General features: G+C 38.8%; 1 protein-coding gene across 11 annotated transcripts in view; it reads right to left on the bottom strand.

Annotated features, from left to right (window-relative positions):
• The window catches only part of PCDH15 (protocadherin related 15), an 858,619-nt gene that overhangs the window by 82,094 nt on the left and 763,796 nt on the right, over positions 1–12,729 (bottom strand). For all 11 annotated transcript variants that reach the window (XM_049810552.1, XM_049810540.1, XM_049810547.1 and 8 more), the window contains one exon: positions 10,630–10,742. In XM_049810552.1, the coding sequence (XP_049666509.1) occupies positions 10,630–10,742 (113 nt within the window). The remainder of the gene's footprint in view (positions 1–10,629; positions 10,743–12,729) is intronic.

Below are 12,729 nucleotides of genomic sequence, written 5' to 3'. Positions count from 1 at the left end.
AATCAATATCAATTAGTAAGCGGCTTTTGTGTTTGCTATGAGAGGCTATAGAGGGAGTGGAGAGAAAACCACCACAGTAATGGTATTGATTTTATTTCCCTGATTTAACTAAGGTGATCAGGTTCAACGGGAACAATGCATCAGCTGAATTAAAACATACAGCTGGTCTCTTAAGAACATTTTGCTGAATTGTAGAGAAGTGAACCAGCGAAAGACAGTGGTATTCAGCTGACAATATACTCTGCTTTATCCTGTACTACAAGCTTTAATAAGCTTTCTTTGGGGATAAGTTCATTATTTTCCAATTTTTGAATGACTAAGATGCACAACAGTGTTTTGTTTGGGTTTGTTTTTTTTTGTTTGTTTGTTTGTTTTTTGGTAAGTGGTAGACATACTATTTGAAGATGTTCTAGGGGACAGGCAAGGGCATTTTTATGCAACAATTTTGCATTACTGGATGATAAAGGTTGGTTATTTTTGTGAGAAGACATGACGCTAGCAAAGCAGTGCAATCCAGTCCAAGCCACCCAGAGAAGGCTTAGAAAACTGACAGCATAAGGAAAGGGAAGGGGTACTGCTGTGACTTCAATACATGATTAGGATTCAGAGCGTCTGAAGGATTTTCGTCTGATAATGTTTGCAACACCTTATTGAGCTTCTGAGTGCAACTGCCAATATAGTCATTACCTTGCCAGCCACAGGCTCTGACCATGCCTGACAGTACATTTCTGTCACTGTCACCTGCGTGGGATTGGCACACCATTGCTTTACAGTCCAGTGCTGACTTATTTGAAATACTTCAAATGAAATGGTTACTTTTTAAGCTTCTGAACAAAACATCTTCTCAAATATATGATTTCTAATATTTCCCCCCCCGCCCCAATACTTGTATACATGGGTATCCCCATACATTCAGCCACTGAATGTAAGAAGGCCCTGTGCATTAACATGATAATCCACTTGCACCCCATAAATCTTAGGGCGAAATGGGATAAACAGCAATTAACACACACTGTAGCCACCTCAGCTGCAACTCAGTCTAGCCATAGTCTTAATCTTTCCTCCTAAACACTTTCCTTTGCACAACCACCTTTTGACCATGACAAAATAAATATATTTCTATACCAATGTTTCATTCATTCACATTGTATTTTTCTATAACCATCACAGCAATGTGCAATTTAGGTCGGTTGATCCTCACTTTAATGTTTTCACAGAAATAGTAAATGGTATCTTGTCAGCATCCAGGACAGGATGGATACCAGGAGAGGCCTCCATCACTGCGGTGCACCAAAACCCCTGTAGGATCCCTGCACTCAGCTTGAAGGCACCCAACCTGCCCAAACCCTTCCTGACAAGCTGTGGTGGGAAAAGAGGACACGAAGGCAGCAACGCGTAAAAAAGGGGCAGCCTCAATTGCTTTGTGCCATACTGAGATAAGATTGGTATCTGATGGCCTCGGATTTGGGAAGAACAAATCAGTTTAAAATTGACAAAATAGATGTTCAATAATAAGTCTTCTGTCCCACTCTTCTGAGTTAGTTATCCCTGAACAAGTTTAAGATTTGCCTGTATTTCTTTGAGGCCAATATTGTATTGCTTACTGCTTCAGTATGAAACCATGCCAACAAAATGTGTTTGCCCGTCAGAAAAAAAAAAAAAAAAAAAAAGCAACCCCAAACTAGCAGAACAACAGGATTAAAATAAAATCATTATTTATACACAAAAGCACTGAAAAAGGATACAGATTTTAGAAGAATATATTTTAATTTGCAATGTCTCAATTATCCGTATCTTGATCAGAAGGTGAAATGGAGACTGAGCACTTATCAAATACATTGCAGGGCATAACTATTTCTAAATGTCCAAAATGAAATTTTAACTTTTCCTCTCTTCTTTTCTGCTACTTTTTTCCCTTTGCTAAACACATCAGACTCTCGTCCATTTTTCAATTGGCCTGATATCCGATATGCTTTAAATTCACCATGAAACTTTTCTATCTCAAAAAGCATGAACATGAGACTTAATCAAAGATTAAATTTTAAACCAGCAAAACCAATAATAAATTGGAAAATTGGTTTAGTACTGAGGTTTAATAGTGTGATGTGTATGTACTCTGTACTAGACACTTCAGCCGACTCTATTTCGTGGATTATATTTTAGTTCATGGAGGTCCATAAGCATACCTCAAAACTTAAATATTTTAAATTTTTTTGCTTAATTACATTGCTAAGATTCTTAGCTCAACTTGATTAAAATGTCATTTGGACCTCTCCTGGTAAAATCGTCTCCCTACCTTCTCTCACATTACAGCTTCTTAAAGTGTTTTGGCCTTAGCTACTTTTAACCCTCAAGGGCACTTTACCTGAAGCCTTTTCTGAAACGTGTTTCTGAGCAGCGTACCCATCCCTGCACAGACTCTTTTCATCCAGCTCCTCATGGGAAGTGACTTCATTCGGCTTTCTGTCTGCCTGATGCTTTGCATTAAAGAGAAGCCATGTAAGCCATTAAAAACAACTGAATTTGTGTATTTTTCTGGAGAAAAGTCAAGTGTAGGCAGATCACTAGTGTCTAAAACGAGGCGAGCTAACAGTTAAGTTGTATGGAAACTCAAATAGCTAATAAAAGCTCTACAAACAGAAACACTTAAATGAGTCTGGTTATGCAGCTCAGTTTTTAAAATTGTTTCTAAACAATTTAGATTAAATTGTTTCTAAACTTCTAAAAAGTTTCTAACTTGTGCAGCAAAACGGAAAGCAAAGAAACAAGAAAGCAAGTAGTAAACATAATGATGGCAGCTCTTTTAACCCTCTCGCCAACGCATTTAGACTATCTTGGCTTTCTGTCCTTGCTCAAAAAAAGAAGGACCTAGCCACATTTTAGAGCAATAACTGATCAATTTCTCAAATTTTCAGTTTCCAGTAAGTGCAACCGTAACAATCTGAACAGTTTGTCAGTCAGAGATACTGATTCTTTTCTTCTGGAAAAGAATATTTTCTTCTTAATTAGATGTATTTTTCAAGCAGTTTATCTTCAAAGTGTCCTGACAAGGATCACATGTTCCTTACTGTACGTAATATCCTCACTTTCTGTCTCAATTCTCAAATTGGTTCAAGACATTCTGACCTTTTCATGGTATTTATCTCTAAAACAGATGACAAGGGAGTCTGGACATTGTTACAGTGAACCCCTGTCAAAACCTATAACTTTTTTAAACCAAATGTCAAATTTTGTTCCTGTGAACTCTCATCAGGCATAATGCATTTATGCTATCCCACCAATCCTCCTAAATTAAAGCTAAGGACCTGAAGACATGAAAATTTCTGTCAAGATTACTACAGAAGCAAAAAAAGGAAAAAAAAAAATAATCCCATCAATCACAATGTAGGACACACTCACATACTTGAATTGGTCAGACAGACAAGTATCGATAGCATCAATTCTAAGACCAAGGATAATGCCGTGGCTTTGTGCTCTCATAATACACTGCCCAAAGCTGACAGGGTTTAATACTACAGTAGTGTATTATTTCTATTCCATATTCACATTCCCAGAGTGACTTAGTTCTACATGGCATTAAACTGCAACATGGTGTTGAAAGCTCTGACCCTCATCCTTACCAGGCACAGCCAGGCAGATACCCTGAACAGACCTGGACCCTGTGCTTACCTCTTCTGGTGTAACCGGGTAACATGCAGCTAGATTCATTTCACCATAATACTTCATCAGAAAAATACCCCAAACCCAAACCATAACATGAGAGTTTCCTTTTCATTTGGTAAAAAGAAGTAGAAGATTTTAATAAAATGCAATGTAGCACTACTAAAACAAGGAAAACCAGGGGAAAAAAGCCTGATCCTTCTACTACACTGTAATCATCTGCTAACTTGCTCACTAATTTTTCAATGGCAAACCATGCTTCAGTATCTGCTATAGAAATAATTTAACTTCCTAACTTTTATAACCACATGCTAAACTGAGCTTTCTTATTTTTTTTAATTACAAACCAAATAAGTACCAGGAGAACACCACCATAAAACATCGATTCCAAATTCAGCATCACATGTATTCTTCTGAAGCCAAGCTGCCACTGATATGAGGCAAATTAAAAATGCATGTTGGAACCTCTGCATCATTTCTCTACCTTCAGTCTGAGTAAAATATTGACTATTTTTCTGCCCACTTCAGAAATGCTACATCAAAAATGTTGCCAGTGGCATTCCACTCTTTTTCACGTCTTTCATAAAATGTAAATATAAATTCCGTTACGGGAAAGATGGGAGAAGCAGTGGTAAGACTTGGATACCTTGGGAAAAGCATTACCCAAATGGATGCTCTAAATCTACCATCATTAAACAAAAGACTTTCAAGGGACAAAACTAAAACCCTATGCACTCCTGTTACAAGAAAGGGGAAATGACCGCACTAACTGAGCACTACTTAAACCAGCAGTGAGCTCTAATAGGAAGAAAGAAAAGAAAACTTAAGTAAACAGAGGCTTAAAGAAATACAGCTCACTAGCAGCCTGATGAAAAACCAACTGCATCTAAGGCAGAAGTTTATATCCTGCCACTTCGACGCACGGTTTCATTTGGGAAGCATCTTGATTCCCTGAATAATGCCATTTTACTTATAGGAAACAAGTTATGACTTCTCAAATTACTTCTCAAAGCAACACGTCAGAGACAAGTATATCAGCAAGAAAATAGCTTTGGAAATCTCACTGCTGCCTACAATCCAAAAATGTTCCCTTCCCCTCCAAATCCCTAGTGTATATGGTTTGGGTTTTTTCCCCCGTTCTGTTCTTGGTTTGAACAAAGGACATTCTCAGCTACTGTCCTCATTTCTGAACAGAACTTATCACTCCTGATTTTTTAAGACATGTATAGATTAACTTGTTCCTCTCCCTGGAATAATTTATTTCTCTTAATGCTTATATTTTTCTCTCATGCGCTGTAAAGAAGGATGACTGAATTGGTAGGATACTCATGATAAGAAAAGGACAGTTGCTTCTACAAGGCCTCAGACATTCACAACGTTGTGGATGCTGTTCTGTGCCAAACGGCACCTTTTTGAAGGAAGCACCAAATTAGATTGCAGACATGAAATGCTACCCATACCCTCAATGCAGCTGTCCAGGATTCCCCATTTCCTATTTCACAGCGAGAATAACTGTTTGACTGAACAGCAGTAAAACAGAGAAATGGGAAAAGACTCTTTGAGTAACACTTCCAGTTGACTCCTGATATGCCTCCACAATTTTGTTTTGTGAAATCCAATGATACATAGCTATTTGATTGGATAATATCTGCCTACAGTATTGACGGATTTAATTAAGTGGAAAACATTACATTGTATCTTCTACTGAGTGAGCAAGAGGTCCATGTGTCACAAAATCGTGCTTTTTAACCGGAACACATTTTCACAGTACAGTGTGTTGTTGCTAGTAGAGAAATAAAATGCCACACTACATTTATATCAACTAACGGCCTCAAATTCGCAACTTCATGTATTTCCTCATAAATTGGAACCAAACTTCAGATTACCATACAACTGGACACATCTTTTCAAACAGGCTGGGGAGCTATAATACAACACTAACAGAAGCTAAAAGTTTCCAGTATTTTCCTTTTTCTGCTATCAAATGGCTGAACACCTGTTTAATGGCCCCACAGGCAACAATTAGGAACCAATGACGCTGCTTTCGGTTAACATTTCATTTCGTGCTACAGCAGCACATTGCTATTAGCCATGACCTTCTAGCCACAGAGGATGTGATATTTATTAATTAACAAAACAAGAAAAAGATCCCAAGTCCCTTTGAACTTTTACTTTTTTAAAATAAGAATGTACTCATAAAAAGAACAGGCTTGCTAAAAAAAAATTAAAAAAAATCTCTTTATATTCATCTGAGGTTCACTTCACATCTGGTCTTTGCTGTTCCGTAGCACTACTAATTATGATCTGTTAATTAAGAAATTAAAGTGCTGGCATTACTTGTTTGGAAGAAATGGAAACTTCTGGATCAATTAATTGCTGTGGAGTTCAATCAAGAGGTGATCTGGGTGGAGCCATCAGGACAAGAGAAATAATAGCCTGGGAAAGGAGCACTCAAAACAGCTGATTTGATTTTCTCAAGCAAGTGATTTATTGCCAGAGGCATGGGTATTTCACCAGCACTAGGCAGAATGAGATCAAAGTCGGCATTAAAAACCTTAATAAACTGTGCGAACGGCCACAGCCTGTTTTGGGCAGCAATGCAGAAAGTCACGTGCCGTGTGGCGGCAACCCTTTCTTCATCGCCTTGCTGTGCCCAGCACCTCCAGGCTCTTGCTCTTCAGGCTGTCACTTTGGCTGGAGAGAGGCAGTGGAAGTGGCAGCTCAGGCCTTGTCCGTACACTGTGCCTCCCTCTGCCGTCAGTGCTTTGGAAAACCAGCAAAATCCAACTGACTGCCAACCACCCTGCAGGGAGATACAGTGAGAAAAGCATCAACAGCAGTGTCCTTCCTGGCAGCAAAAGGTCAAGTGGGCTCAGAGGTGGACTAGACATCTACAATTAAATGTCTGCATGTTACAGGCCTTTGATTCTTTTTGATTTTTGCCTCTTCACACTTCACGTTTTTGTGGAACAAGCAAACAATGCTTGGTTTGGAAAGCACTTTATTTAGCAGGCACTGCTGCTGTCAGCTCTCTCAAAGCCATATTTGATATCCATGACAAGGACAGACGAGGATCCAAGCAGAGAATAATCCACATTGCTAATGCAGTTAAAACTCTGCAGCTTCAGAATGAAGCTCCAGGCTAGGAGCACTGGGATAGCCTGCAGTATCAGCTGAAGTGTGCTGAAGACACTTGGGCTCACATCTAAGGATGCACTGGAGAGACATCTGTGGGAGCTGCAGTGTCTCAGTGTCCCCAGAAGATGGTCACAGTCAAGGAGCACTAGGCATGGATCATCTGGCCCTTATTAACTACACTAATGGCCTGCAAGCCCCTGTGGTGGCATCTTCACGAGCTGCTGGACCACATCGAGCAGCCCTGCTGGCTGGCTCTGCTCTGCTTCTAACAGGATGTGAGTGCACGGAGGAGGGACTGTCCTAAAGCACGCTGTACCCAGGCTGCTCGGATGCTTGGCCTTGACTTGCTAGTTCCCACCAGAAGAGTTGACTGGCTGCAGCAGATATCTTTCAGATGCACTTCAGTGGTCATCTATCTCAGTCATTAGGAAGGGACTATATTTTATCACTGACTTATCATAAAGCAACTGCTCCAGGTTGTATTTTATGGTTCTCAGAGCTCTTAGCTTCCCTTTGCTATTTTATATGTATAGCACAGCAGCATTTAGAAGTCTCCAGTATAATCTACAATCCAAACAAAAAAAAAAGGGGGGGGGGGGACAACACACGCTAATTAATTTGCCCCAAATTATGCAATAATGCAGGAGAGCCAGTGAAGAAAATGCAAATCGCTGACTCTGATCTACTTTACTGCTGCCTCCTGTGGAAGTCACTTTAAGACATGGGTTAAAATCAATCAAAGCCTCCCTTAGTATGAACAGGACTCCCAGCATAGACTCTAATGCGCTGGTGTACTTCTAACAGAGCAGAGAGCTGCCAGACCAACAGCTCAAGGCAGAGTTGCACTTTTATCTCCCTATCTGCCTAACACAGCTATGCCTTTTTGATCATGCCATCTGGTCCCCTCCTGTTTTTTGTATTTGTTTCCGATTTGTAATACATGCTAGAACTGCGCAGGCAGCTTTACTGTGTAAAACTGTTCAACTGTGACCTTTTTCTAAATATACAGAAATGAAGTTTGTGAAACAGCTAGAAAACAATGCTGGAATCATCCAGATCATGATAATTATGCAAGCAAAGATCAATACTAATCCACTTTAAAGCCACTAATTCTCAATCCTTCAGAAATTCTAGTATCCACATCCAACAGTTTATCATTTTGCAAGCAGCACCATTACTCTGTGCTGACATTTACCCTAAAGATATACTATGTCACCCAAAAAATAAGGTTATACGAAACCTGCCAGTTTCAGCTTGCATCACTGTCAAGAAGCCAAACACGAAGTGCAGTTTGCAGAGTGTGACAATCCCTGAAAACGTTAGGAATCAAAACTAGTCCTGCTCCAAAATGTTTGAGAGAGTCTCAGAGCTGAATCTGAAAGTTATGGGGTTGTTTTCATTTAATTTCTGACATTGAAGAAAATGAGTAACTGCCTTTGCTGCCCCCAGAAGATTATAAGAGGTTTTTTACGACAGTGTGGATCAAAGAATTTACCAAGAATGGAGTAGTGCTATTTCCTTTGGAAAGAGAAACTAGGCTATTCATCTAATCCTGATGAGTTTGCAAGGAGGAGAAGATAACATGGGTTATTCAGTTGTCATCTAAGTGTATTAGGGGCTATGAGCCACTTTTTACTGTAAGCTTTCTTCACTGTAGTGAAATAAAGTTCCCGTCTCCTGGGATAAAACTGGAGCTCAAGGTGGTCTTAGGAAGTGTGACCTTGGTTAATTTTTCAGAAGGCAATGCAAACTCTGCCTGTGCTTCTGAACCTTAAAGTCTCTTCTCACAATCCTGCAAAGAAAGACGCTGTGTTTGTTGACGTGAAAACTGCAAGACAACTCTTCTACACCGCAGAGGCGGACCACACTGTGCTCCTAGTACCCCTGAGGCTGGGCTTGTGCTGGATTTGGCGTGAGCGGTCTAGCACTGTGGCTGCATTGTAGCCTCTCCCAAAACACATTGCTTGGGATTACATTTGTCACCAGGTAAGATTCAAGGAGAAGCTCCTTAAAGCTGAAGGTCATTCGGAATAAAGTTATAAACAAAAAAGGAAACAAAGTGCATTGCTAAGTATGCCCCTAGCAGCGAGGAGTCTCTTTAACAGCTCCAGCCCCCTGGCTGGCTCCTGAGGCTAGGTAAATTAGCTTTTGTAATTCACCTAAAATGTGGAGTATCTTGGAAAGGTCTCATAGTATCGTATTTTCATGTCCTTCTGGTAAACATAGCTACACTTTTTTTTTTCCTCACAGCTATGCATGTAGGACTTGTTCATGTCTTTCTTGAAAATAGTAACACAGAAGGTTAAGTCTATTACAGAAAGGCTTTAAATATTATTCAGAAACAGCATGCATCGACATGATATCTGAAATTACAGTAACAAATGGAAACATTTTTATTTAAAGGACTGCCTTTTGCTACATTACCTAAACTACACTTCATACATTTGAAGATATCTAATAAAATATAGGGAGCAGCAGAAATAATCTCTCTCAAGAAAACTGCTTCAGCAAAGGATTATCATTTGCACTATCATTAAATGCCAAGTTTATAATTTGGCAATATTCCTTCAGTTTTCATATTTGTTTCCAGGTTAAATACAAAATTAAAAGAGGACTGGCAGTATTTTGCTATTTTTCATTTCTTTAAGGTATTGCTTCAAAACGGTAATACTCTAATCATGAGGAAAAATAGAATGCACACCATGAATTTTTGCCTAAACTCCTTAAAATAGCTGAGCAAGCCCTCTTATTAGGGTCTACTGAAGCCAATAATATTACATTCAATTCCTGTTTCCTGATTTCCTGCAGTACTTTGTTGTGAAAATATATGCACAAACCCCATTATGTTCTGATACTGGTTATGTCACTACATTGGAATCAAGAGCAAATATTGCAGCAAGGCTGCAACTTCTAGATATTGGAAGGCTGGTTGCATTGATCCTATCACTTCCTATTATTATACAGATGTCAAACTGTGAACACATTCTCTGTAACAACATTTAACAAACTAATCAGGCTGTGCATGTCTTTTTTTTTATTATTTTTTACTTAATTTTAAGAAAATGGGGTTGATTTTATGAAATTGTCAGGGGGTAAACTTAATCAAATCATGCCTCTGTAGTAATAATAACTATCATCTACACTTTTAACGTCAAAGAGGTCAAGTCTGAATTCTCTCATGTCCCTCATGAATGGTGTACAGGATCAAAACACACTCAAACAGACTGGAGGAAACTTAACTTAGAGCCCCGGTGATCCAAGCTACAATGTCAATACACAAAATTTTTTGTTTATCCACATGACTGACATTTTCAACAGCTTCTGAGAGGATAATTTCAAACAAACCTCTCCTCACTGTCATTGTCACCTACAGCCCAGATCTTTCCAGTTGGAGACAACCTGTTCAAAAAGTAAAATTGCACCACTAACTGATAAGATTGGGGAATGGCTGGCTGCCAAATAACTTGTGGCTAAGAGAAAGAAGCAACTCTAAAGTATTTTGCCACCCTCACTTTGTCAAATGAGAGTGCTGTAAAAAAGTCCTGCATGAAATTTCACAGCTGTGCTTCTGGTGGACTTGAGCGCTGACTACTCTCTCCTCAAAGCAGCATCCAATTTGTTTCCTAAAGAAAACTTAACATCAGTAAATATGTTATCAGTTCTAAGTACACAAGGCTTTTGGTGCTTTGGCTCAAACCTTGTTTTTGTGTGTTATTCCATTTCATGAGCCAAAGTGAACAGCAGAAGGTACAAAAGCAGACTAGCATTCAAACAGCAACTTATTTCAACTTAAAAAATAACAGTTGTAATGTGAATGAATAAATGCTTTACCTGTATTCATCCTGTGTAAACCGTGGAATTACTGAAGGCTGCAGTACAGCAATTTCTACGGTAGTGGTATTGAACTTCACAGGATCTCCATCATCATATGCAATGACCACTAGCTATAAACAATACAGCAAATCAGTCTTTTAGTATAGGCAAGAGCATTTTTATGTTGACTTGCAACAATACTTGTTGTATTTTCAGGGTCTAACAAGTCAGATGAGATTTTCTTTCACTGCAAATCATACATTGTATAAGAACAAAACATAGAGGAAAAAGGTGACAGCCATCAAAAAGTTGAACCATCTGCTAGAAGATTAACAGAAACACAGTAAGCTGGAATTCAAATACAGCAGTCTTCTACAATACCTCTCCAAAACACATTGCCAGACTGTCCTTACTCAGAACTCCAGAATCAACTCCAACTTCCTTAACAGTATAAAGTTCAATTCTACATTTATGCAGTGAAATAACTTTTATTGAAAAACCACCTATAACTCCCAATAAAACAGAAAAAGTGCTAGGTAAGAATTCTGCGTTGCTGACGTTATTATTTAAAACTGGGGTCTGATATGAAAACAAAAAAATTAACATTGCCTCCCCTCCAAAAAAATCCTCTTAGAAAAGAGATCTTTGGTATGCTAACACATCTTTTGCTTATCTGATCTTTACTGAAGTCTATTTGTTTATTTAATCTGTGCTCCTCTGCTGGGACAAATAGGTTCACCTGTTTTCAGCCTTCATATGAAGGTAAGCTATCTGGTAGCAAAAGGATGAGAGACCAGTACACTGAAGATGGAGTAATGGACAGTTCTCCAGTTTCCTCCCTCTCTAAATTTGTCCTTATCTCAAGAGGTTACTAGATGGAGCAGGTCAGCACCTCATTCTAGTAAAGGGTTTTCAACTCATTTCTGCAAGTCCAAGCTATTCTCAGAATAGGCTGGTGAAGAGACAGCTTAAAACAAAAGAAGGCTTTTCTTTCAGGCAATGTGTTAGGGAACTCACCAGTGTAAGATATCGTAATTGCAGAAAGTATGATTATGTTAAAAATTGACTGGAAAAAATTCACAGAAGATTCAGTGGCAGATAAAAGCCCAATGGTCTAGATGCAAATCCCAACTCAAAGTCTCCACATCACTGATTTCTGGAGTCTTTTCTGTGCTTCTTCCCTAAGCATCCATATTTTCTGACAAGTAATGGTCTGCTAAATATACCACTGGTCTGCCCTAATACAGACCAGTCTTCATATAGAACTGTAGCTCCATGTCCACATGTGCATCACATGCATGTTATGTATCACAGCTTCAGAAAACAGCCACACAAAATAATTACTGAGAAGTAAAAATAAAAAGTGCAACAGAAAAGTTATACTCGGGTGATGTTAACCAAGAGATAGTTCTCTTCTCCTTTGAGTTTTACTGCATTTGTTAAAAACTTAAAAGAACTCAAATTAGCACTGTCCTAAGTTCCTCAAACAGTGACAGCATTTCAACACTACTCAAGCTCATAGTAGGATTTGATGGGACACTCAGAAGTGGAAAACAGCGGACAGCTTTATTCCTTATAATGGAAAAGTATGCAAATAAGCCTCTCTGTAATCCTCATTTCAAAAATAAATAACTGAAAGAAACAAAACACACCTTAACAACCATACAGAAGGTGGGCAGTTTCCAAGCAGGGAAATTACATATAAACCCCCACATATTACAGATACTTTTTTTTTTTTTTTTTTTTTTTGCTTACCAACAAAGTTTAATTTTCATTTTTAACTACCCCCTCCACTCATGGATTTAAGAGGAGAGATGTGTCTCAATGATTTTGATTAACATCATAACTTACTCTGCACTAACTACACTTGAGACTCTTCAGGAACAATAACAACACAATAGTAATTTAGGCCTCCTTAAACCCAATGATTTTACATTACAGCACTGGTGAACAAGAAGTGCGAAACTATCCATCTGGGAAAAAACTTTCTTTACAAGGTATTTCACCATTCTTACAAAGTTCTCACAAAAATGCTGACAGCCCTGTTGAAAACAAAGAGATCAGCAAGGTAACTTTCAAAACCTGAGGTTTCCTTCAGCTGCCTCCGTTTCTTCTGCC

The sequence above is a fragment of the Accipiter gentilis genome, chromosome 9 (assembly GCF_929443795.1).
Source record: "Accipiter gentilis chromosome 9, bAccGen1.1, whole genome shotgun sequence".
In the NCBI taxonomy this organism is placed as follows: domain Eukaryota; kingdom Metazoa; phylum Chordata; class Aves; order Accipitriformes; family Accipitridae; genus Astur; species Astur gentilis.
The sequence above is the reverse complement of the archived record's forward strand: the minus strand, read 5'-3'. Positions and strand labels throughout refer to the sequence as shown.